Source organism: Phyllostomus hastatus, unplaced genomic scaffold (genome assembly GCF_019186645.2).
Source record: "Phyllostomus hastatus isolate PE091 unplaced genomic scaffold, TTU_PhHast_1.1 phas_scaffold_129, whole genome shotgun sequence".
Lineage (NCBI taxonomy): Eukaryota > Metazoa > Chordata > Mammalia > Chiroptera > Phyllostomidae > Phyllostomus > Phyllostomus hastatus.
The window spans coordinates 19,939,325-19,966,203 of NW_025334009.1; the positions used below are offsets into that span (position 1 = coordinate 19,939,325).

General features: G+C 44.4%; 1 protein-coding gene across 1 annotated transcript in view; it reads right to left on the reverse strand.

The window, feature by feature from the left end:
* The window catches only part of RARB (retinoic acid receptor beta), a 161,049-nt gene that overhangs the window by 65,159 nt on the left and 69,011 nt on the right, over nucleotides 1–26,879 (reverse strand). The window contains exon 3 of the mRNA XM_045857403.1: nucleotides 26,349–26,490. Coding sequence (XP_045713359.1) covers nucleotides 26,349–26,490 — 142 coding nt within the window. The remainder of the gene's footprint in view (nucleotides 1–26,348; nucleotides 26,491–26,879) is intronic.

The window sequence follows — 26,879 nt, forward strand, 5'->3', positions numbered from 1 at the left end:
GCTCCATGCTGCCACCATCTTCAGTTTCAGCGGACGACTTCATTCATTCTTCACTACACGTGGCAGGCAGGATAATGCACCCCCTGCCCTGTCCCCCGCCAAGATGGCTACATCCTAATCCCCAGACTGTGAGAATATAGTATGTGGCAAGAGGCAATTAAGGTTGAAGGTGGAATTAAGGTTGCTAATCAGCTGACCTTCAAATAAAGATGTTACCTGGAGAACCCAGGTAGACCAAGGTAATCATAAGAGTCCTCTGAATGTGGAGGAGGGGACAGAAGAGTTAGAATTGAAGAAAGAGAGAGATACTGTGTGAGAAAGACATAACCAGATGATGCTGGCTTGGAAGATGGAAAAGGACCACAAGTCCAGGAATGTGGGATGCCTCTAGGAGCTGGACAAGGCCAGGTGCCAGCTCCCCTGGAGCCCCCAGAAGGAATGCACCCCAGCTGACACCTTTCTTTTAGCCCCGTGAGACCCACATCAGACTTCAGACTTCCAGAATGCAAGGTAACATATGACTAAATTTGTGGTAGTATGTTATCATGGCAATAGGGAATGAATATGAGCATAAACAGTAGAATTGGAAAGCCTGAAGTAAATAGCACCACCTATACTTCTCATCCCCCACCCATTTCTTCCCAGTACTTTTCCTCCTACAGAATCAAAGGGGGTGCCTGCACCTCAACACACTGCACAAATCTCTGCTGAACTCCTATTAGGGATCAGACCATGTGCTAGACGGGAGGTTGATGGGGCCAATAACCCTTAGGCAGCTCTCATCTAGTGGGAGACAGAGTGGTCCTCAGACAATTACAGTTCAGCAAGGTCGGCACAGTGATGGGGAAGGGGGGGGAGCTGGGGACCATGGGTTAGCTAGGGGTCCATGGGGTAGACCAGGGCGGAAAAAGACAGGTGAGGCCAGCAGGGGCTGAGAAAATGAAGGAACTACAGACCACATGGACAGTTTGACACGAACCTGAGGAAAATGGTGAGCTTTTGAGGGTTTTGAAAATTGCTTTTTTTTTTTTTGTAGAATGAATAGCTATAAAAATAAAAATTACGTATAAGGCATGAAAAATCACAATACAATACATACACCTGTATGTCTACCATACAGTTTTCTTTAACAAGCTTTATGCCAATGGATCTATCATTTATAGAGAGCCAATCCACCACATACAGCGTACAGGTCTATGAATTTTGAAAACTGCATAGTCATGTGAAGACCACCATGATCGACATACAGAGTAGTTCTGTCACCGACCAAAATTCCATCACACGCTTTTAAGAGAAAGTGCACCTTGTTTTCCTCCTCCACCCCCTGGGTGTCCCTCCCCTCCCCCTTCCCGCTGTCTCTGTCTCCAGAAGTAACCCTATTCTAAACTTTGTGTTTACCATCTCCTTGGTCTGCTTTTGGATTTTACTACATTTCTATCCATAAAAAGGTTGTTTTGTTTGGCATGTTTTGAAATTCATATAAATGAAAACATTCATATTTTTCTGTGACTTAATCCTGTTAGAATAAAACCTAAGATTCATCTATACTCTCTACTATACTCATTGTTGTACAGTTTTGCTATTGTTTGAATTTACATTATTTAAGCATTCTACTGCTGTTGAAATTTGAATTGTTTCCAGCATTTTGCTCTTTTGAATAGTGTTGCTAGGAACATTCTTGTACACATTTTTCTAGGCAAAGAAATATGTGCACATCCATACAGAGAGAGAGAGAGAGGCGGAGACAGAGACACTAGGTTATCATGTATACACATCTTCCACTTTACCAAATAATGCTCCATCGTTTTTCAAATCTGTTACAGCTTCACCCTCCAACCAGCTGTGAATAATACTCCAATTACTCTTCATTCCATTGTCCTGTTGGACAATTTTCATCAGGTTGGATTTTTTTATTTTTTTTTTGCTTCTGAACGACCACTCTATGACGAAGAGAAAACGAGAATGATGTGGCTAATGGATGTGAACAGTAGAGAATTCTAGTTTGGGAAGGTTACATCGGATTTACAGAAGGATGCCCCATAAGGTGAGTTCTTGTGTTTCTGTTCTAAGGAAGCATGCCTGTCAAGAGCTGATGGCCCACTTCTGGGAGTGGATGCGTTAGGCTATTCCATGCCGAGTGGCCAGCTGGAGACATGCAACCACAGGGGCAGGAACGGATCTCCTCCGTCAGGCTGTCCGTGTCCAGCTTCCCTAGCTGAAATACGGAAGGTCCTAGACGTGAGGTGAGCACGTTCACCTAGAGCTCACAGCAGGAGGCAAGGGGAAGAGATGGCTTTGAATTTCCACCTTATTGGATCTTTTCTGATGGACTGAGGTGGCCAGCATTGAATCATATGGTAGAAAGCACGCCTTCCCCCATTCCTTCACCAGATGAAACTGAGCTTGAAAGAGGGAAACACCTGAGAGGGTGAGTTACCTCAGCTCAACATCAGAGGAAGGCTGCTTCCAGGATTCCTCCTGACCCACCACCCTAGTTCAGTGCCACTAAAATGCTGTGAACAGGGTCTCAGGCCAATGCTGCGTGGAGTTGTCTGGCCTCAAGAGGGCGCACCTGAGACTGGGCTCCTATTCCTGCCTCACCCCTCCCACAGTCCAACGCCCCTACAGCTAACGCTGGAAACCTGGGCACAAAGTCCTTCAGGGGTTTAATTGACCATTTCAAAACTGTGTGACAAACTTGCTTGGACCCCATGTGGGCCAGGATCTTTCTCCAGGATCTCGATGTTTGGCTTCAAGTCTGTTCTTCCTTCCTCAAAATCCACCAGCCCCTTTCCTTTCTCCTGGTGCCAAGTCCCCAGACATTACCAATTAGTCAAACATCAGTGTTTGGCAAGCATTTTCCAAAGGCTCTGGCTCGGCTTCTGCAGCACCTCATCTGCTCCCCGGGCCTCCCGCCCGGCCCTGCCAGGGGCCTCGTCACAGGAGCGAACACAGCGCTCATTATGCTTTGAATAGGAGAGACTGAGGTACAGAAACAAACAGCGAGGAAAACTGGGGGAAAAGGCCTTTTTTTCCTAAGGCTTACAGAGCGAATTGTTTGTTTTCTTTTTCTCTCAAGTTCTGTAGAGGCAAAGATAATTACCTACAGTTAATTTTTATTCACTCAAGGAGAAATAATCACATGTAGGTTTGTTGGAGGGATGCCAAGAACATCTAGTTACCCTCAAAAAACCCCTCCTTGCCGTGAGGCATACGGGTACAATAATTGTCCTTTGTTCCACTCACCCTGTGCTTGGACGGATCTGGACGAAATGCTTCATATACAAGCAAATCCTCTCACAACAGACTACTGAGGTCGGCTTAGCCCCATTCTGCACGTAAGGGAACTCCAGGTCACAGACAGCTTGGGGATGGCTGGAATTGAACCCACAGCTAAGCAACCTCACAGCCCGGTCTTCTTCACCGCTGTGCTGAAGGGAATCGGTATTCTTGAAACACACAATGACTCTCCACTACCGTTTTCAGTGCCTCTCCATCAAAGGTCTCCCAGCCAGGTCTCCCTACAGAGGAAACCGAGTCACCAAGGTAGACAGCAGTAGGCAGATCGCAAGGAATCCCTGGAGCCTTTGCCTCGCTGAGGAACGATGCTGTAACAGTGACTATTTAGGGCTGAGGTGCACCATTTCAGTCACTGAATTACACAGACCACCAGAATTTGGAGGGCAGACTACTTAGAGTAGACTAGGAAGGTTCCAATTTGGGTCAGGGAGAGAATCACTCCTGCCCCTGACCTGCTGTGACCTCAAGCTTCTCTAAGCTTCAGGTTCCTCTTCTACACAAGGGGCTGCGTGGTGTCAGCCTCGTGCGACAGTCCTAGGGATTAAATAAAGTAGCCTATACACAAGTCACCACATGCCTGGCCCAATGCAAACCTCCACAAAAGCTGGCTCTCCACACCTTGCTCTCAGGTAAACACATGCACACATATACAATCAAGTTGCATACATAACCACAAATAAGGTTTTCTGGCAAGGTCACTGGTGAGTAATATACCTTCACCAGCAAAACTCCATCACTAAGAGCATGAGTCATGAATTATGGGAATCTAGGGACCCACCCGGGGAAGGGGAACATCTCTAGGCACTAGCATCCAATTCAAAGGTGTATCACCCAATTCTCTTTAAAGGTTGAGGTTGGCCTGCCAGAATTGTACTGACGGACAGAAAACCAGTAGCCACCCATCAATCCATCCATCTACCCATGCATGCATGCATCCATCCACCTTACCTATCCATCCATCCATGCATCCGTCCATTCCAACATTCTCCATGTGTGTTTTATGTGCTATGTAACATTGGTTCTATCTCCAATTTAGTCATCAAAACCCATCCACTTCTCTTTATTTTCAAATCCTATTTTTTCACTGCCACCATCTCAGTCCACACCATCATCATCTCTTGCCTGGACCTCTTAACTGGTCCCTCCACTTTCATAGCCAACTTGTTCTCTAAACCATCCCCCACACTGCACACTCAATGTTTTAAAACTGCAAATGAGATCACACTGCTCAGAGTTTATCATTTATCAGTGGTGCCACATTACACCGAGAATAACGTTGAGCTCCTTTGGTGGGCTACCACAGCCTGCCAACCTGCCCTCTGGCCTCCTTGCCAAGTGGACCACTCCTTCCCCTTTCTCACTACACCCAGGCCCACTTGTCTTCTTCCATTTGGGTTCCCAGAAGAAACCAGACTTTTTCCTGCCTCAAGACCTTCCCTTACGCTGTTCCCACTGCCTCTAATGGCCTCACCTCCCTATGGTGTAGTCACCTCCTTTTCAGACTTCGTACTTCCTCGCTGAGGTCTTCTCTCATCAGCCAATCCTAAGTCCTTTCTCCTACTTATTCTCTAACACAGCTTGGTGTGCATTTTCCTAGTTCAATGCCGACCTGAGCTGTAAAATGAAAGGTCCAAGAGCGTGGATCATGATCGCATCTGTTTCCGTCACCACTCAACCTTCAACAAAGGGCACAGAGCTTTGCACCTGCTGTTCCTCTGCCTGGAACCCCCTTTCCCCCATATTTGCCTGGTTTACTTCCTTGCTTCCTTTATGCCCTCGCCCAAATGTTACCTTGCCGGATAGATATTCCATGGCCATCCTTTACCAAATAACCCCCATCAGCCCCATAATGCTCTGCTTCATGTTTTTCTTTATATTTCAAGTGGTCAGTAGCCATTAAGTATTGGCGGCCATATTTCACAACACAGTTCTAAGCTGTGATGACCACCTGATCTATTGCATCAAGTTGTTTATTACTTACATCTGTCCACCCTCTCCCCCACTCCAAACAGAAGCTCCATGGCATCAGAGACATTCAATACTGACTCTCCACGCCTAAAACAGCACCTGGCATGCAACAGGCATACCACAAATATTTTTCGTTGAAAGGCGAAATGGTAAATACTCAGGAAATAGGTGAATAATCGAGTGAACTCATGCAGGCATGAGTCAGAAAGTATTTTCGGAGGGGTCTGTAAAGACAATTAGAGGCCAAATGTCTGACTTCAAGGAGCAAGCTATGGGGGACAGGAGACAGAGGCCATTTGGTGTCACATAAATGTCTACCCTTCGTCCTCTGGTCTGTACCCATCCCCGTCAACGACTTCAACATCAGGCTCCCTCTGCCCCTTCGGTCCACCGCCTCTTACGTCAAAATGACACAAGGTTTTAGTATTGTTTATCTCGCTTCTGCCTGTAAGTGAACATGGAGTGTTTCACCCCCAAACCGATAGGACAAGCCAGCATCCTTGGAACTTTATTGTCATGATAGAAAGATTTTGGAGTGGTTCTTCCCACCCATTTAACACCACAAGAATGTGGACTTTTTGAAGAGCTTTGTCAGTCCACTTTCTGAGGATGAAAATTTACAAAGTGCCACATAAAGTGTAATTCCTGATTGTATTCCCAGAGCCATAAAAGTAAAACTTCTCAACATGGAGGGAGAGGCCGAGAACAGCTTTTGAAGGTGTTCATTCACCTGTGGTTTTAAGTCTTACATTTATTAGAAGAAAAAGACTTGTACTAAACTACTTCGAAGCCTCATCTTTATTCCAATCAAGATGGGAAAGACGATGGTAACAGTGAGTCTGCGGATAACTTTTCAAATCTCACGCTAATTTCTACTGGAAAAAAAAAGTTTTGATTAAATCATCCTTTTGATCTTTTCTTCCTGGCCAACACTTTGACAAAAGAGACCTTAAAAGTAATTGATTCACTTTTCCTTTCTGCTGTTATTGTTCGATCTGATTTTCCAAGGAGTTAGTTTAAAAACGAACATTGATGCAGGAAACGGGTTACAGAAGTAGGTCACCCTGATCTGGTGGCGTGTCTTCCTGACTCCATTAGAACTGGCAGGTGAGTGCGCGCCCCAGCCCCGACTCCTCGGAAAGCCGCGGTTTGCCTCAGCGACCCGTGGCGGAGAGGGAAAGGCAGCGCCCCATTTAGCTCTGGCTTCAAAATGCTTCTCAGGTAACCTCAAGAATTCCCTTCGCTTTCTTAACAAATTCCCTCCGAGCTGCAAGGAGCCACCTACACTGTATTGAGGGCAGAGCACTGAAAGCCCTCAGAAAATTAAATGCATGAGCCTTAGGCATTGCCCATAGGAGGTAATGCTATACCTTTTCAAGAAGCAGTTTTCACATTGTACTTTATATGGGAATGGGAATGAGAGATTTTTTTCCCCTTCCTCTATTACTAAAAATGGGCCATTTAAAAAATTATGCCATGTTACTAACAGGTCCTGTGCAAGAGGAAAAGACTTTGTAAGAATCGCTGCAGAAGTTTTATGGCTATTTTTTCCCCTGTTTCAATTCTGAAAGTGTGAGTAAGGACTGATTCTTTATTCAAATAGGGAAGTGATAGGTAAGCTACTTTCCCATGATGTTCAAAAAGCATTCATTAAGCAGATTTTTTTTTTATTTAGAGAACTACACAAAGTACATGGGGCAAACACAGTCCCTGACTTCTTGATGCTTCTAATTTGTAGTTTATTCAGCTCAGCTGATGAAAATGCATTCCCAAGAGCAAGATGATACGGTCATAAACACACTCCCCTCAGAATCAGAACACCCGGGTTCTACTGACACTTTCTGGCACAACCACCTAGGCGCTGACAGGAGCCAAGTCATTCTAGTTCTATAAACCTTATAGTCCTAGGTCTTGAAATAGGATTTGAAAATAGTATCTCCCTGGCTTGCTTCGCATGATACCTGCCAGCATCCGACTACCTGAAGGTGACTGCTCAGGTTATAAAAGGGTCACTTGCTCTACGACAAACTCATCCCACCCCTCCTTTAAACAGTGATTGCCCCACCCCACCCTATATCTAAAAAAAAAGTATTCCTATTTCTAAGGACTTGGTTTATCCTGCAAGGGGCCAGAAATCAAGTAGGAACAAGGGCAGAAAGCCATCCTGCTGGGCAGACTTCTCTCAGCTTCTCGCACGTAAAGACAGAATGTTTCTGACAACTTGGCACAGCTCAGTGGAGACAAGTGATACCCTCAGTGCATTCAGGCACCTGGTTATTATGATACCACGATGTGTTGAGCCTAGGTTTTTGAGCAAAGTTGTCACCCATGGAAACATTTCCATGTGTTAAATATGAGTGCTGGGGACCAAGAGAACTCTCTAGACAGCACCATAAACATGCAGACCAGAAACCGGATTCTGATGGCGTGTTCATCTGTCCCTCATCCGGTGCCCACAGGGGCCAGGCCCTGGACGGGAACTTGGAGACCGACCAGCCTGAGTCTCCTGCTCCATGTACAGAACCCTGAGCCAAGAATCTCGGGCCATAACCCATGACACCCAAACCCATCCGAGAGTCTGTTACAGACATGGACGAGGAGGGTGGACAGGGACACCTAAGGACTAGAGATGCCGGGGCAGGGGGCTCTGAGAAGACTCGAAGACCTCCCACTTCCCCAGGGCCGGGCCTCCAGGCTGGACTTGATCCCAGGCCAGACTTTCCCTGCATTCCTCCATCACGGCTGCTACAGACCCTCCCAAAGTGCCCTCCAGCTTTTCTTCTGTCCTCCTCCTCCACGTGTGCTGACACAGTGGAGCCAACACTTTTTCATCTAAAGAAACCTAAAAGTAATTTAACCTGCTACCTTTCCCAGGAGAACTTCCATTTTCACAGGATTATAAAGAGAACCTTCCTGCTAAGTGAAGGACACTTTAAGATAAGGATGGGAAGTCAGCAATGAGCGGGCTTTGCTTGGGACTGGGGGTGTGGGGGTGGGTGTATATATTGTCACCCACTCATAGATATGCTGGGTCCCTGTGCCTTCTGAGGGGTTGTCTACACCCAGTCTCTTAGTTTCTCCCTTCCCAAGTACAGTTTTGGGACACAGGAAGTACAAGTCTTCTCACGATTTCTAAATCTATACATTCATGCTAGACCCCTAGAAATTGTAGAATAGAAATTTACAACTTTGCTTCTCTTTATCACTCATCCAAACACATAGCTTCTCCTCCTGGCCGCTTCCGCTTGAAGTGTTTTATATCTTTTCTTGGGCAAGGTAATTAGCCTCTTTGTGTCTTGGATATTTCGTCTCTGAAATGCTGATCCTCTTTTATAACAGGCTACGAGGAGAACGTTCCAAGATTCTCCACATAAAAAAGTGACCCATGAAGAAAAGGCAGTGAGAAAAGTCAATCCCAGTACATCATATGTTTCAAAACTTTACGAGGAGCACAGTGCTGGATGAATTATGGTAGATTGCACTGCGACTGCGTCCTGGAAGCAAATATAATTCTCAGTGAAGCAGTCTTACTGACTCCAATTAAAGGGATGGTCTATTGTTTCAGGCTGTGTGATGTCTGGAAGGGATCCTACCAATCACTGCCTCAGTGCTTTTGTTTTACAGATGCATAGTACCCAGAGAGGTTAAGTGACTTCTACATGGTCACTCAGCTGGCTAGGGGCACGGCTAGCCTCCAGGTCTCACCTTAGGGATTTTCAGGGCAGTGCTTTTTAACAGGCTGCTATGATGTTAAACTACAGAGGATATATTCATGCCTATTGCACGAATCTCTTCTCTGTTTATCCGTGAATAACAGCCCAACAGCACCAAAGCAGTAGTGGATCTCATTTTTCGTTTGCAAACACCCTGAAAACTGTAAGAGACACCAGAAATAACTTAGAAGACAACTGTCAGCTCCTGCAGCAGCAACGTACACATGTTGATTCACCCCTGAAGCAGCTACCTCCATGGCGAGATCAGATGTGAGGCGATATTTGGAGCACCTCCAGTTCTGTATAATTAGATTCTAGGAGGAAACTAAGAAAGATGGCTGCATCTTTAGGATGGGCAAAGTCTGACAGCTAAGTAGGTCGGGGAAGTTCCACTGGGAGAGGAGTATGCACAGAGGGGCTCTCACTGTGCACGCGGGGAGTCTCGGGTGATGTGGATTTCAGCAGAAAGTAGTGCCCTGTGGGAGCGTCCCAGGCAAAGGCTATTCCGCAGTAATAGTAGCTGCAGTTCTGTCTTCTGTTTTTCAAGCACTGTAACCTGTTAAAGGACTTTCTTTTTTTTCATACTTCTGTTCTCAGAAACTCCCTTAGATGTGGGAAGGGTAGGAATGTACATCTTCATATTACAAGTTACAAAATGAAGGCAGGGTCCCTTCTTCTGCCTTGGAGTCCATCTTCAGTTTTTTAAAGGTTTTATTTGCTTATTTTTAGAGAGAAGGGAAGAGAGGGAGAAAGGGAAGGAGAGGAACATTGATGCACCAGAGAAACACAGATTGATTGCCCCTCGCATGACCCCAACCTAGCCCACAACCCAGGCATGTACCCCAACCAGGGATCGAACTGGTGACTCTTCAGTTCGCAGGCCAGCGTTCAACCCACCAAGCCACACCAGCCAGAGCTGGAGTCCATCTTTAAAATGGGCCAGGACGCCATGCTAGTCCATCGAAGTATTATTTACTTTAATTTCCTCTTTGGTAGTTTATGAAAGGCATAAGTGAAGAGTAATTGGTTATGAGTTGCTGTAAATGTTAAAGCACTTCACTATACATAACATGTGGGATTTAATGGAAGCTGACCATCTAGACAAAAGGAAGTCACGCTGAAACGCGCCCCCCCCCTCCAACTCTGGCACCACTGCTTACAGCATTTCTCTCTTCTTCTAAAATAGCTCTCACAGCCAATTTTTAGACAAGAAAATCAAGCTCATTTATTCAATTTCTACTTATTTTACCTAAAAAAGCCATCTACTGGATGTTTAAGTTCTCATCTGTGCGTGTTTAAAAAAATTACATGGCTTTATAGTCAGCTGCATTTCTACCCAGAAGAAAGTCCTTTCATTGTTCTGGCACCTCACATGCAAGGATTTTGGGGGTGGTGCTAGGAGAGGATTTGTTTGTGCATTTTCAGTCCAAAGTTGAAATTAGCTGGGGTCCCTATTGAATTATCAAGACCCGAGACTGTAAGGCCCATAACCCCTGAGTAGTGCATATGAACTGGACAGCCATGAAGGTCCGGTTACAAACTGCGCATATGTTTGGCATTGAACTAAACTCTCATAACCAGTGTTTAAATTAAAATAGAACATTTAAAGAGAGTGAATGCATTATGGCAGGGGTTGGCAAACTCCTTCTGTAAAGGGCCAGATAATAAGTATTTCAGGCTTTGTGGGCTACACGGTCTCTGTCACGAGCACTCAACTCTGCGGTTCTAGCGGGGGAGAAGCCATAAATAATATGTAAATGAACGTATGTGGCTGCGTTCCAGTAAAATTTTATTGATAAAAACAGGCGGCAGGCCAGGTTTGGCTCACAGACTGAAGTTTGCCGACCCCTGGTTTAAGGTCTATTAAACTGAGGTAAATATGGATGCTATCCTCTGACATCAAGATGTCAGAATGTATAGGAATGGACTTGTTTCTCCCTGGGGAAACAGACAAATGCAAAACAGTAGTGGTATCTATTTTCTTGACCATTTCTACTTAAAGCATTGTCAATACCCAATGTTACTTAGCCTAAAGTGTTTGGCAATTAGAGAAGTAAAAGTTCTATCTCAATCAATCTAAGGGGGGGCCACTTTTTAAAAAAAATAGCTTTTCTTCTTTTTTTTTTAAGATTTTATTTATTTATTTTTAGAGAGGGAAGGGAAGGAGATAGATAGAGAGAGAGAAACATCAATGTGTGGTTGCTGGGGGTCATGGCCTGCAACCCAGGCATGTACCCTGACTGGGAATCGAACCTGCGACACTTTGGTTCACAGCCCGCGCTCAATCCACTGAGCTACGCCAGCCAGGGCTGCTTTTCTTCTTTTCTTTACCATGCAACAAATATGCACTGAAGTAAAATAACAAAATAAAAATACAGATACGCTCAAAAAAGAATATAACAAGACATTTTGAGCTGTAACTTTCAAACTTTGTATTTTTATAAATATGAGATCAAACTGTACAGAGTTTTGTGCATATTTCCTAATTTAAAAATAGATCCAGTTTTGGTTAAATTTTTAAAAAGTGCAATAGCATTAGTCATCAGGAAAATTTTCAGTCCGAAGTTGAAATTAGATGGGGTCCCTATTGAATTATCAAGGCCCGAGACTGTAAGGCCCATAACCCCTGAGTAGCACATATGAACTGGACAGCAATGGAGGTACCACAGAAAACCATGATGAAATAGCACTTCATACTGAGTGGAATGTCTAACATTAAAAAGAGCGAACTATCAAGGCCTGACAAAGATGTGGAGCAAGCAACATTCTCAAACACTGTTGATGGAGTGTGAAATGGTGGGTAAACCACTTCGGAAAGCCGGCCAGTTTTAATAAAATTAAGCACATGTGTCCTTATGACCCAGTAATTCCAAGTTTGAGTTATATATCCAAGAGAAATAAGTGTCCATATTCCCTTTGGAAAACATTTGGCCATTTTTTAAAATAAAAGTTAACACATGTCCTTATAACCCAATAATTCTACTCTTGAGTGTACACCTAAGGTAAGTAAATGTCTACGTCATGCATGAAGCACGTATGAGGATGTTCATGGCCGTTTTATTCATCATGGCTCCAGACTGGAAACAACCCAAACATCCACTAAGGTTAGAATTGCCATTCTATAAATGAAATGCCAGTATGCAAAATCAGAAGCAAACAGCCAACCGACACATGTACCAATACAGAAAAATCCGACAAACCTAATGATGAATGAAAGACACTAGATACAAGAGTGCAGACTGGAGGATTCCATGTATAGGAAGTTCAAAGGCAAAACTAATCTCTGGTGATAGACATCAGAACAATTTACCTTAACTGCAGCCACCACCCCAATCAAGATATGGAAGTATTCCAACTCAGAAGGTTCCCATAGTCCCCTTCTAATGTCTTGAATGGAAATGTAGTTAGAAGAATGTATGTATCAAAACGTATAAAACAGTACATTTAAGGTCTATACCATTAAGATACGTAAAGTATACCTTACTAAAGAGATGAATGTTTTGAAATATAGTTGATTTTGCCTTAAAAGGGAAAATCAAATAGAAACTGAAAAGATACCCAGAAAGACAGCATTTTGAAGGAGCAAACTCTTAAATAATAACGTTTGAAATGGAATGAGGAGGTAAGCCAACCCTTGTTTTGAGATGACAAGTTACTTCTTCTGAGGTCTAGGTCATAATGATCACCACGATTTTCTATGCCCCTTTTATTCCAGTTTGGAAAACAGATGAGGTTTAACTACATGGGAGGATGTCCTAAGGAAGAACAACGAGACATGTCAAAGATGTCCTAAATGACATCTCCCAGTTCTCACTTTGTAAGGGCCCTGAGAGTCATTCATCCTCAACACGAGTATCTGGAAAAACCTGTGCTTCTCCTGAACAATGCGGCTGCTTTGCAGCTGTGGACACCCAGAGTCCGGCCCGACTTCGCTGCCCCAGGAACACCAGAACCCCACGGAAGCCCTTGCCCGGCATGTGCACAACTCGGTGTGCTCATCAGACTCTTAAGTCCATTAGCCAAATGTTTTTTAAATTCTTTGGTTGGTTTTTAAAAATCAAAATGAGCTTTCTGTAAATGCAAAACCTTTTCTTTAAGTGTGAACAGCCTCACAGAGAAATTGCCCTCATGGCTGTAAAAAAATGCAGGTCATCTGTTCTGCCAAACTTTCTGGTCAACGTCTCTAAACCAGTCTCAGTGTGAGCACTTGCTAGTTTGAAGTCCCACTGGCTTTGAGGAAAGAACCAGCATGAGGCTGTGATGTCTTTTTACTTGTAGAAAAAAAGAAAGTCAACTAGGTAATAAACTAGGTTCTACACACGTCCATAAATCCCATTTCGACCACATGACCTCTCGAAGAGGAATTTACTGGCACTGCTGATAATTAATCATTTAAAAATAACAATTCTTATGTTATCTTTTTTTAAAGCTGTTTATTATTTCATGGCTTGAAATAGTTTTCCAAAACAAAACATGCTGTAAATGGATCCATGGGCTATTAATTTGCAGGGCATGGCACCGGAGGGAAAGCTCGTTAGGCAGGTTGATGCAATTACAGGTATTGCATAACCATCCTCAGAGAACTCAGAGTGAGTCCGGGATAACATCCCATCGCTGCTGCTGCTGCTGCTGCTGCTGCTGCTGCTGCTGCTGCTCTTGACGCATTCGAAGATGCACGTGATAAAGGTCCAAATCAGATGAGAAGGCAAAAGGCAGAGAGGTAAAAAATACCCCCCGTAGAAATGTGAATGTGTTAAAGGGGAGAGGATCCTTCTAAAGAGAGGATGTTACACTTCTCGCCTGTGATAAGGCTTCCCCAAGCATGGGAGGGCATGGCCATGCCTGGCCCCCTCCAACACCACTTCCACGTCCAGTCTGTTTTTCTTCTTTTAGGTTGAGTTAAAACATGCAAAGCATACACAGTTATTTATACACCTCATTACTCCAGCACTCCACAAGGCTCCCACATGCCCCTTTCGAGTCCTGAAGTCAACCACCATGCTTACCTCTACCATGTAGGTCAGTTTTTCTCATTTTTAATCTTTATATAAATGGAAATACATAGGATACTGTTTTATTCTGAGTCCTTTTGTTCAGCATTATGAGTATGAGATTCAGCCACACTGACACATTGACCAGCAGTTGGCTCCTTTGTTTTTTAGTGCTATGCATATTCCATTATTTGAATTTGTCACAATTTATCTACGCTTTGCTGCTGATGACATATGGGTTGTCTCAAGCTTTGGGCTATTAGGAAATAAAGCTGCTGGGAACATTCTTCCACATATCTTTTGGTAGGCCCATGCATAGCTTGCTTCTCTTGAGGATGTTCCCAGGAGGGGAATTAGAGTCGCATCGATATATTTAGCTTTAGAAAGTATTGCTGCCCAGTTTTCCAAATGCTGGCTCCACTTATACTTCCCCCAGCCACGTAAGAGAGTTCCAGTTGCTTCATATCCTGCCAACACTTGGGATTGTCAGTCCTTTTAATGTCAGCCTTTCTGGTGGAGTAGAGCACCACATGTCAATTTGGTGGACAGGATTATTATTCAGGAACACAGAGCCATGCACAAGGCACTCTGTGGGAAAGCAAATGGGGCCTTGCATTCTGAGAGCTGGATACCATCCTCTTCCTGAGGATTGTGGGGAAAGCCACCTCCAGGTGCTTGCTCAGCCCCACCACCCAGCGCGGGGAAGTCCTCAGGTCTCTCTTCCTCACGCAATTCACGGGGCTTCATCCATTTGTGTGGGGTGGAAAGTAAATTCCGAGCCTGAATATCTTCACGTTGCTGAGAGCTCAAAGTCCAAGAGCACCACAGCCAAGTTTGCTTTAAGTGTAAAACCGCTCAAGCATTTTGTCCAGACACTTTGTGCACACGAAGTGGGAATCCTTCACTCATTACAGCTTGCACTTGATTCTCCTCCTGTCCTCATGAAATCCCCTGAGTCGACAGAGTTGACTAGAAGCAACTTTTATCTTTCCCTTTGGAAGGGCCTTATCATGGCTGGCTTCTAAGCGGATGCATTTTGAAACACCAGTGAAATCCCTTAGCTCTATTTTAATGTCTCAACAATGTTGCTGAATCAAAATACGGTATATAGGTCTGACCAAGTGATGTTATAAAATGCTCCCCAGAAGCAAAGAAAAACAGGGGGATTTGCATTCTCCAACACAAAACCACCTCCCTGTCTTAAAACCATTTTGGAAATAAAGCAATCAGAATTTTTTTTTTTTAAATCACGGGGGTATTTTATGTTGGTACAGTGAAATGCTGGAACAATTAAGTGTGTCTTTGAGGCAAAAATATTCCTTCTCCTGAGGAAGTAGGGTGTTCACTCTAGTTGGCTCAAATACTAAAAGGATGCTTGTCTCCATTAATCTAGCTCATCAGATAATTGAGCAAATCTTTGTTTTCTAGTTTTTAAAGGGAGAAGGATGAAAGAAATAACTGTGCTAGTTAATATTTTGTGAGGGCAAAGGGAAAGGAGATGGGTTTAAGTGCTCGAAACCACTCCGAGAAGAGCGCATTCCAGACTGCATTCTATGCGTGGATTTATGGAGCAATTTCCAGAGAATGGCTGTCACTGGAGAAGGTACTTAAAGGGCCACATTCATCGCCCCAGAACACAGGGACTGCGAGGGAATTTCGGGTTGCTATTTTCAAGGAGACATTTGTTTCCAAACAAAAGGCTCTCTGCCAGCTATTTTAGAGGCACTTGCATATTTATTTAGCCAACTCTCTGTGCTGGGGATTGTCTTTGGGCACTGAGGTTTTATCAATGTCTATTTCAAGCAGAATGAAAAAAAAAGTAGCCTGAGATGAAAACACAGAGTATTTCCAGCCTAGAATGTGAGATGCCCCCTTTTCTTACAGGGCTGACATTCGGTTTCTCCCTGTATGAAAGTGCTGCCTGTCTTACCGTCTTCACTGCGTCTCGGTTTAACTGCCGCTGCTTGCTTTTCAGTGGTACATGAACGATAGTGCGCCTTAACAAATTATAGATTTGATGAAATAAGGTGCGGAGGTGTGTACAGTTTTGAGGGAAAGCACATCCTCTCTGTTAGGACCTATCTATAAGTTCACTCTGGATACGTCCACCATCCATGGTCAAGGCTTCATGTCATGAAAGGAGTAATATGCTAGAATTCATACGGTGCAAATTAGGGAAGGCAGCAAAATGGAAAAGGCAAAAAATAGGCTCCTTATATTAATGGGACCTAATTCAAATCCCCAACTCTTGGGAAGGTCAGATGAAAGTTCCTGATTTACAGTCTCTACTCCTAATGTACTCTGTTTCCAGTTCATTCCAGAAATTTCTATTAAGTATAAGGTGTTGGCCTTACAGTTGGGGAAACAAATAAGAGTAGAATGAGACTGTACCTGCCCTTAAGATGCTCACAGCCAGTGCAGAGATCACTATGTATTCTCCCTCCCCCCTCCTGCCCCCCTCACATACACACACACTGCTACCTACCTACCTCTTGGGCTCAAAAACAAGTTTGACTTTCAAAGTCACGCAACAGAGGCACCGCTAACATGTCACAGTGTAGAGAGGAGAGAGGAATTCAGAGAAATGTGTTGGAGCGTGTAGGAGAGAGATGGATGGCTCACAAGGTGGGCAGGGAGGGAGTGCGGAGGGAACAGCATGAGCACCCTGAGGCCGCATCACACAATGGGCACGCTGAGCGAGGCTGGTTCGTGGGGCATTTGGGGAGCAGGACGGGGTCCTGGGTAGGCTGGGGCTGACTGAGCCAGCTGTGCAGGTCTCTGTCCATGCTGACACACTTGGCAGCAATTCCGCCAGTGGCGAAGGGCCACAAATCCCAACATGGGGTCCTCTGGCTCAGAGCTGACACTTTGCTCCGTGGGTGTTGCATCTGAGCCCCCAAGGACAAATGTCAAATTTGACAGTACCTCTTGTTTTGAGTAAATGGACCACTGGGCTGGAAGGAGCATTAGCTGTTCCGTACAGTCACTAAGGACCACCATATCGATGATCAAACAGGCCGTTAGGAGACCAGAATAGGGCATTATCAGAGCAGGAGGAAGAGTAACGAGAGCTCATACTTAGCTAAGAAATATCTTTAGTTTCTACTATAGATTCACTTATTTATTCCTCCCAGTAGTTGTATGTGGTGTATCCTATTATTAGAGAAGGAACCAGAGGCACAGAGTTACTGAATAACCTGCCCAAGGTCACACACAGCAAAGGGTGGGCTGCATTTGAACCCTGGCTGCCCCTCGAGTCTGTGCTTCAAGCCACAACACCACCCCTCCGGTCTTCAGAAGGGGGAATAAACAGTGCAACTGGCGGTCTCCCTGGGTCCTCCTGTTCCCGCCACCTCACCTAAATGCTTGACTTTCATCCTGACAGTTCCACCCATTCATCAGTCCCTCCTTGTACAGGCACAGGACTGAGCCCTGAGGATCCAAGAAAAGCAAGACCCTGCTGCCCATCCTCGAGTCATGTACAGCTCAGGATGGGAGCAGGACTGAGGGTGGGTCAGCGAGACACTGACAGCAACGGAGGCACTACGGGAGACTCCGGGGGCTGAGCCACGCGCAGACGCTGCCCTAGTTCTGTTCAGATACAAGAATACTCGACCAGCTAACATATAAAAAACAGATTTGGTCAAACGTCAGTTCTTCCAGTACTATCCTCACCATTTTTCACATACTCTCAGACAACTATGCTTTTATAGTTTCTGTCTACATTGATTTTTCTTTTGCTCCAATAGGATTTAGAGAATTTTATATTACTACTATAAAAAAATCACATTACTTTCCATAAAGAAAAGGGTAAAAAAATAAACAGGTTTTTCAGGTAGATTGCCTGTTTTTTTTTTAAATAAAGTATTATTGGAACAAAGTCATATTTATCCATGAAGCTTTCATGAAACAACAGTAGGTACACGGTCGGGCAGTTGCAACAAACACCGAATGGCCTGCAAAGCCTAACATACGGGCGATCTGGCTACTGAAGAAAACAGTCTGCCCATCTCTGAAATAAATGCAATTTGGTGTTGACTAGGTATGGTTGCCTATCCTCTCTCTGTAAAAAAGAGGGATTAGTGAAGGTTCAGGAGGTATTAATTAAGGCTGTTCTGGCATCAAACTGAGGTTTTGCTCATGGGTAATAAAAAGACTGAACACTGAAAAGGGAATAACTTCATTACTGCATGATTTGATATGATTCCATGTTAAATTCAATACTCCCTAAAATTATGCTGCGCATCGCTGCGTGCAGGGTTTGCACTTGGGGAAAAACGGAATTAAACTAGTATATATATCAAGTCAAATCATGTATGTAAATGAGAGAATACGTGATTTGGGAGCAACGGCGGGCGAAGATACTGAAAACTTTTTAGCGCTGAAGGCACACAGGAACTCTATTTGTAAGTATTGGGAACTGGAATCACTAGGACCCAGAGGTTTAAGCCGGTGTGACTTCAGGCAGGTCCTTGGCCTCTCTGAATCTCAGGACACTGAGGATCATAATACATCCTAACATGATACCAGTCCTACCTGCCACATTGGATGACCTGAAGCCTTGGGAGGCTGTGCTGTTGGCAAAACACTTTGTGACCACCAACCATCCCATTATCACCAATGTCCCCCCAGCGTTCCTCTCAAATGGGGGACAAAGGAGGATGTTGGGAGGAGGGAGATTTTGTCTTCCCGGCAATTTGGCAATTTGGTGTGGGTCTCACACTACCTGGGAGACCCCGGTGGCCTCCCCCTGAGCTAACTGATGCAGGAAGGGGGCCAGGCATCCTTTCTAACACCCCAGTTCGGCTTTCCCTCCGGCATTGGGTTCCACGATACCAGGATCCCGTCCCATTCTCTGATTACACGTGTTCCAGCATCTCGGGGCAAATGAACCATCTGCCTCTCAGTTTCAGTGGCTGAGGGAGGTGGATATTTATTTTGAAAACGATGCCTTCAAGCTTTATTTTTAATGCTGTGACTTAATATTGGGGCTGTACACCTACACTGTGGTGGTATAAACCATTTGGAATGAACAGATCCTCTACACGTCACTTTTCTCCTGAAAGGGGACTGAGGTTGACATCATTACAATAAAAATAAAAAACAAAAACCAGCTGTGGCAGCAGCAACACAAGCAGAGAGCCTGTGTCACCATGAGAGGACGAACCCGAGAGAATAGCTTTCATTTATTTAGCACCCGCCGTGTGCCAACCACGGTGCTAAATGCTCTATCCTCCTGAGGTCCAATGCACAACACAGTCCCGCCAGGTTTCCACGATAAGCCCCATGTTGCAGGTTGGCTCCTTCCACTTGGAGCAAAATGACCATCTTGCCCAAGATAAGACAATGAGCGAGCAGGTCAGATTGGAACTCAGCTCAGGCTAACCCCAAAGCCCTTTGCCCCCTCCTCTGCTCTGTGCCTTTGTGTAAGGGAAATTTCTCCTTTTCCCAAGGTGAGAATGCGCTGAGCATCCCCTTTCCCTGAGACAGGCTGCAGGGAGAAATGTGTTAGTAAAGCTGAAGGAATTTTAATACTTCCTCTGCAGTCTGAGTGTTAATGGGCTTCAAGTCCCACAGTGGCAGTGACATCACTGGGCTGTCAGTGCCCCGACGGAATTTTTTTTTAATCTCCTGGACAGATGCAGGAAAACATTAATGTTTGGCAGGTGGAAAGGGGCAGCAGATTTTTAGTTTCAAGCTCTGATGACACTTTTAGATATAAAAATATAAAGTCTCCATCGTTTTATTTACTTTTGGGGGGCCCTTGGGGGAAAGGGGAACGTGGGGGGTTAATGCTGCATCTCTGGTGAGCAGAACTAAACGATCACAGCGAACCTCAGAAGCGGAGTACCAGGCTAGGATGCAACTGGGGAACAAATGAAGAAATAAACTAAAATTAGAAAGACATTAAGTGCTCTGATGATGATTTTTATGTAATTTCCCAAGTACACAGGGCAACCTACAATATGAATTTCCTCATTATTAAGCCAGTAAAATCCAGCCATAGAAGCAATGTGCACATCAATATAATTTGTGCACCAACAAAAGTGATTTTAACTGAGGTTAAGTGCCTTTAATCCAAAAGGTTTGTTTTAATGCAAGTTGAACACTAAAGGGGAAATGAGAGAAACACAGAACAACACAGAAACCTCTCGTGAAAGTATCTAAGCATCTGTACAAAGCACATTCATTCCATCCAATCGACCCATGGGGACGTTCATGTCTAAAGTATAAATCGGAATTTAGAGACTTTATAAAAAGCTATTTTTAAGCTCAATATGCCCCAAATGAGAAGGTGTCAATGAGTGCTTAGGGACTCTTAAATTCAGAGATTATTCAATTGCTCTATTCTACAAATACACTTATGAAACTGTCATAGGAAAAAATACTGCAAAATAAACACTAAAGAGCATTTTCAAACAAAATCAAAGACATGCTTTGCCCACCACGTGAAGGCACAGGTCACATACGGATAAGCTCAAAGAGCAATTTGAAGAGGTTCCTTTGTGAATTAATGGCTACTGGTTTTTCAGAAAGAAAAGAAATAGAATGGGGGAAGCAGCTACAACATCTTGCTTAGTATCTCTGTTACAGACACAGGGTGGGGGACACCGCATCTTGAAGGGCAGAGGACCATGGGAACTGGCTGAATGTTAGAAGCATCCAGGGCCCACTACTGTCCCTCCATCATGGCGCACAAGTCTTAATTCTGGCCTAATTCTTATTTTCCATTTGTCCTGTTGGCTTCCCCACCCCAATGTCTACCCTACCCTGGACCCTCTCCTTTTGTCCAGGAGCAATTTGATAGCCAAGGTCTGTTTCGCAAAAGTGAGTGAGCCCCCAAACTCCACTACTTGTCCATGTCGCCTGTCCACCGTAACTGTGATTTTGCCGTGCGCAGTTACACAAGACGCCGGCTCAGTTCAACTGTTTTCAATAGCAAATGCAGTAGAGGATCTAATGTCTTCCAGGGGAGGGAACTGGCAAGAGGAAGCAGATTGTAGAGACTCTGTTGTCTAAACAAGATTAAAGGCATCAATTCTCACATCATGCCTGGGCTCTTTGTCAGCCCTGACATTCCTTGTATCCTGGTAGAAAACACAAACCCAAAGAAGCTGAATTACTTGTTCTGGGCTTGGATCAAAGAAGCACATGACTGAGAGCTGAATAGATGCACACCCAGAATTGTTCTGTGTCTGACAGCTTTTCAGAAAGGAAAGCCAGGCAGATGCTGGACTCGGTTGTCTTTCCAAACGGCCACATTTAACCACCTGACTGATCTAATGTCACTGAGCAAAGCATGGAGCCAACTGGGACTACAGAGCGAGGAAGGCTTGATGCTTGCCTTTTAGGAGCTTGCCATCGAGGCACTGTGTGTAGAATCACACTGTAATAAAGTCTGCGCTTCATGGAGGTGTGTTCAAAGCACCACAGGGACACGGGGAAGAGTGAGCAACTCTGCCTAGACTGTGGGGTGGGGCCCAATGGAGGCATCAAAGAGGACGTAATATTTCAGCAGGCTCCTGGGGCTCCATTGAAGGAAGAAGAGGAGGTGGAAGCCCAATGTTCCAGGGAACAGCCTCTGCAAAATTATGGAGGTATGAGGCTTGTGGGCAAGTGTGGTCCAGGATGACTGGAAGCAGGGACGTCTGTTGGTAGGAAATGAGTGAATGAGAGTGGAAGCTGGAGATGAGACCGCAGAGCAGCCGTAACTGGCATACCTGGCCATTGGATGAGCCTCTTATAGCAGAAGTAGACAAACTAGTGCCTTTGGGATAAACCCAGACCTTCACCTGCTTTTGTAAATAAAGTTTTATTGGAATACAACCACACCCGTTTGTTATGTATCTCCTATGGCTGCTTTTGTTCTACATCAGAGTCAAGCCATTCAAAGAGATGATAGGGCCCAGAAAGCCAAAAATATTTCCTATTAGGTCCTTAAAAAAAACTTTGGCGATCCCTGGCTTAAGAGTTTGAACTGTTCACTTGAGTTTCTGTAACTGACTCAAAGGCCTTTGTCGGACTTCCTAAGCTCCCACAGTCTCTGAGCAGCAGCCTCTCACACCTGCTCCTTCCTTATCGTGGACAATTAGCTGCTTATCTGCATCATAAGCTTGTCCAGGCATCGCCTTCACAATCCCAAATTTTACGTCTTCATTTATCGTTCCTCTTGTTTAGTTCTTGTTTTTACTTTAGGGCCTGGGTGCCTGCCTGCCTGTGCTGACACGGCTACTCGCCTTCCACCCGACCAGCAGAAGCTCATCACTCAACTTGGAGGCATTCTGCTTCCTCTGCCTCCTCCTCGAGTTCTTCATAAATTTTTGTACTGCTTTTTAACGCTGCTGAAAATCGATTTTTTTCACTTGCTGTTACTGTTTTCAAATTCCATGCTCTGACAAATAGCTATTCCATGGTAAAAGGGCTCCCCTAGCCTTACAAACCCCTTGGAAGACAGAAGGTATACCAACCAGCACTTATAGAACAGAAGAATGAAAAAATACTCATGCTTTTCTGATGGGCCACACCACAAGATTTCTTTTATCAGTAAGTCCCCCTATGCATTTAAAACCATATTCGATCTATAAAAATTAAATTTGCCCATGATTTTCCAGGGCTTATCTCTCTCATGTAGAGCAAGAAGTGTGATTATTGTTTTATTAACCACTGGCAATAAAGTAGAGCCGAGAAGGTAACTCAAGAGTTTTAAAAGCTCTTTTTTATAGCGTGCAGTGTATATTACGACCTGGGCCCCAATTCCCTTACTGTGTTACCTTGAGTAAGTTAATCAACTTATCTGGGCCCCAGCTTCTGAGTCTGCCAAAAAGAGGGGCAGGGGGAAGGATTTTAACTAACCTACCTCATGGGGTTGCTGTGAGGGTCAAATGGGATTAAAGAGCTTAACTCAGTGCCTGGCACATAGGAAACACCTTCTGTTCGTTACTACTATGATTCTTAGGTTTCTTTCTTTCTCTTCCTTCCACCGCACCCCCTCCCTTTCCTTTTTTCTGTCCCACCCCAGCCCCATAAAGAATAAGAATATACCAGGAAGAGCATTGTGTGACCACCCTGGTGGACACAAGGAAGTTTTTACTCCCATCTTTCTGACTTCCCACTGAGGAACACTTCCTCCCACACTCCCTGCCCATGTGGTTGCGGTGAGGTCAAACAGTCCTGTCTCCCAGGGACAGGCACATGACCCAGACAGAGTCAATCACTGTATTCTACCCTTGCTCTCCTCCTCCCCCCAAAGCAATGGGTTCCTAGAGGGGCATGTGACCGAGGTGAGGCCAATCACAACTGGTGCCTAGACACTGGTGGCGTCTCCCTCTTGTTGCTGGGTAGACTACAGACCTGGAGCTCTTGGTAGTCATCTTTATTTGCACTGGGGAAAATCTTCCTGGAAGCGAAACCAACATAGCAAAAACAGCTGTGACAGATGAACAGGAACGGTGTCCTGAAAAGGAACAGGAACCCTTGGTTCCTGCTGTGTTACTCTGAACTGTTACTTGTGCTGATTTTTTTTTTGTTTTATTTTTTTACCTTATGCCACTTTGAGCCGGGTTTTCTCTTACTTGCATCTAAAGAGCTCTGACACATACTGACAAATTGTCCCAACCTAGGGCTAGCATTGAACGCAAATCTTGCTAATCTTGGTATTGCAAAGAAAGCAGGACAAGGAGAGGTGGCAGGCATGCCCTGTAATCTTGGTCTGTCTTTAGCCAGCTGGGGATTGCTGGGAAACCCGTTTCACCTTTCTAGGTCCTAGCGTACTTGTATGTCAAATGAGAGAGGTGAGTGAAAATCAATCTCTGAGATCCCTTTTCAGTTCTAACATTCCACGAGTCTATTATTCGTGGGTTCTTTTCAGTTGCGTACATTGTGATGTAAATGGTTACTGATTCTCTTATTTTCCTGCTTCCTTCTCTTTCAACTTTTAAAATATTCTATTAGAGCCTCAGTCCCTACACTCCAAGTGTTTATTTCTCCCCCTTCAATTTCTATGGAAAATATTTATTTTTGTGGACTTGGGCATAATGATCCCATTTTCTTCCCATTTCTATATTTTTAAATCTGATTAAGGTGATAGGTTCCTTGAGGGTTGAAACTAGAGTTTTCCTGTGGGTGTAAACATTATTTTTTTTAATTGCTAACCAAGCTGCCAGTTTTTACAGAGCAGCAGGATATGGGTTTTAAGTAATGTAAGCAGGAAATGGGTCTCCAGCCCACACAAAATAAATGCAAAAGTACTGATTTTCCCTGAGTCCACATCTGGCTTACTCATTTATAATTTCAGCCTGAACTGAAATTCTCCCACAGAACTACAGGGTGACATCCATGTCTACAGAATGGCAGACCAGAAAGTGGAGCAGTGGATGACCATCCTGTGAGTCCCACTTGCCTCTATGAACCTATGACTAATCTGGCTATTTCAGGTCGATATCATGCTTTTCTCATCAATTGGGGGATGTGGAGTCTGGGCTAAGTGAACGTCTGTCTTGCCACACACACCCCCCTTGAACCATGGGGAGTTAGTTGCAGACATCGAGAACAAGGACATTCTCCTACACAATTAGCCCAGTGACCAAAGTCAGGAAGTGTGAAGTTGATACAATGCTATATTCTAATCTATAGTCCATAATCAGATTTCACTAACTGTCCTAATAATGTCCTTCATAGCTATTTTACCTCTGATCTAGGGTCCAATGTAGATTATGCATTGCGTTTAGTGGTCATGTCTCTTTCAATCTGGAACAGCTCCTCAGTCTATCTTTGCCTTGCATAATCTTGGCATGTTTGAAGGGGATTGGCTATTTTTCATAATTGGGCTATTTTCTTTCTTATTACTGAATTTTTAGAGGTTTTATATAGTCTAGATATGAGTCCTTTATCAGATGTTTACAAATATTTTCTCCTAGCTTGTGGCTTGTCTCTTCATTAATTTCACAGTATCTTCTGGAAAGCAGACATTTTTAATTTGGATGAAGTCTGATGTACCATTTTTTAATTTTATGCATCATAAGGCTGAGTCTTGAATTCATTCTCATCGGACCGGACTTTGTTACATGTCACACCATGAACCCATGACCGTGGCTGTGACATAGAAATTGCTAATTGGCTTAAGTCAATTGAGTTGGTCCCAGCCCCGATGTTTTCCCTGAGGTGTAGAAACCCAGGAGGCAGAAAAGCGAATTAAACTCTGGGTACAGTTAGGACACTGGGCAGGACACCAAGAAACATCCCCAAGTTGTAGCTCCCAGCGGAGAGCCCACTGCTTCCTGAGCCCCCACAGGGCCATGCTGCATGGTTTTATGGGCTTTCCCTCCCCAGTCAGGCTCTGCCTCCAGGGCCACCTTTTCCCCAATTCCAAAATCCAAGAGCCCTTAACCTGTGAGATAAGTCTGAAAACCCCACTGCAAGGTTGTGGCTAAGATGCCTGGCTTCTTGGCCCACACTCGGAGAGGGCAGTGGTCATGTCTCAGGCATCTCCAGAGTCCCCTCACAGCAGCCAGTGGAGAGCCCCACTCAGAGCCTGCCTTCACCAAGTCCCCAAGGGATGGGGTGAATGGAGCAACAGCAATCCCATTAAGTGCTTCACCAGCCCACACCCCAACACCTTCCTTACGCCTGCCCGGACCAAGCCTTCTGCCTGTCAATTTCTTACTCCCCACATTGGAAAGCACCAAAGAGAAAATGCAAGAATGAAGTTTTTTTGTCCTCTGCCTATACTACAGCATGCCTATTTCAAATCCCTATGATCAGATGTTTATGATCCACTCCTTTTTAATCTACTGAAATCTTCTTTTTTGCATGAATAAAGCATGTAATTGTTTGGAAGAGGGGGTGGGATGGGAGGAAAAAATCTACATCAACTTTGGAAAAATACTGATGTGCCAAATTTCTCCATGTTTCTTCCACAACAAAAACTTTACATTTCCTCCCATATATAAAAGGGCAAACTATCACTACTGTCAATATTCATGCCTCTCATCTCATTTTATTCTCACCAACACAGGCAAAACTCTTCATTTCCATTGTCAACATGGGGAAGTGTAGTCGCTGAGTGGCTTCGCGGTATGTTTGAGTCACTTGTGGCTCTGAAATGCACAGAGTTGGTAACGGCTCTGGAATACAAAGCTGCCATCCACGATACCCAACTCCTGTCTTTTCACCAACTGCCACTCAAGTTTTATCTGAAAAATCCCCACAGTTATTCTATTTTCATGTCATCTCTGTTTACACCTGCTCTTGGCAATATATCATTAGTGTCATGTCTGAATTCCACATGCTGACGTCCCCTGCGACTCGATTTTGGAAGCTGAGCAAACCGTATTTATAGATAAGGCAAACGGGAAAAAAATTTTAAGACTCCACTTACATTCTTTGGACATTCCCACTTCAAAGCACTTCTGGAGTCGACAGTACTGGCATCGGTTCCTGGTGACTTTATTAATAACACAGTTCTTATCTCGGTGACAAGTGTAAATCATGTTCTTCTGAATACTTCTGCGGAAAAACCCCTGCAAACAAGCAAGCGAGACGAGAAAACCGAGTGAGACGACTGAGTTTCGAGAGAAATCGCAGCCAGCCTTATCAATGCATTGATTGCTCATCTTGAATAATGAAGTGATGGCAGCAGAAACGTTGACTTATTTAAGCCTTAAAATCCTCGTAAAATATTAATAGTTCTCCCTTTTTTTTGCAAACCAGAGAGCCCCTTTTAATCAAAACTAGACATGACTGTTATTATCTTGCTAAGGGAAATTAATACCAAGCTGATTCAGTTGGAAAACAAAATGCAGAGTTGGGCTCCCTCCAAAGAAGCTAACTTCATAAGCGGTTGGTTGCCTTGCCGGCCAGAATGGTTTCCGATGAGTCCACTCTCAAGAAACCCAATAAAAGAGGCACC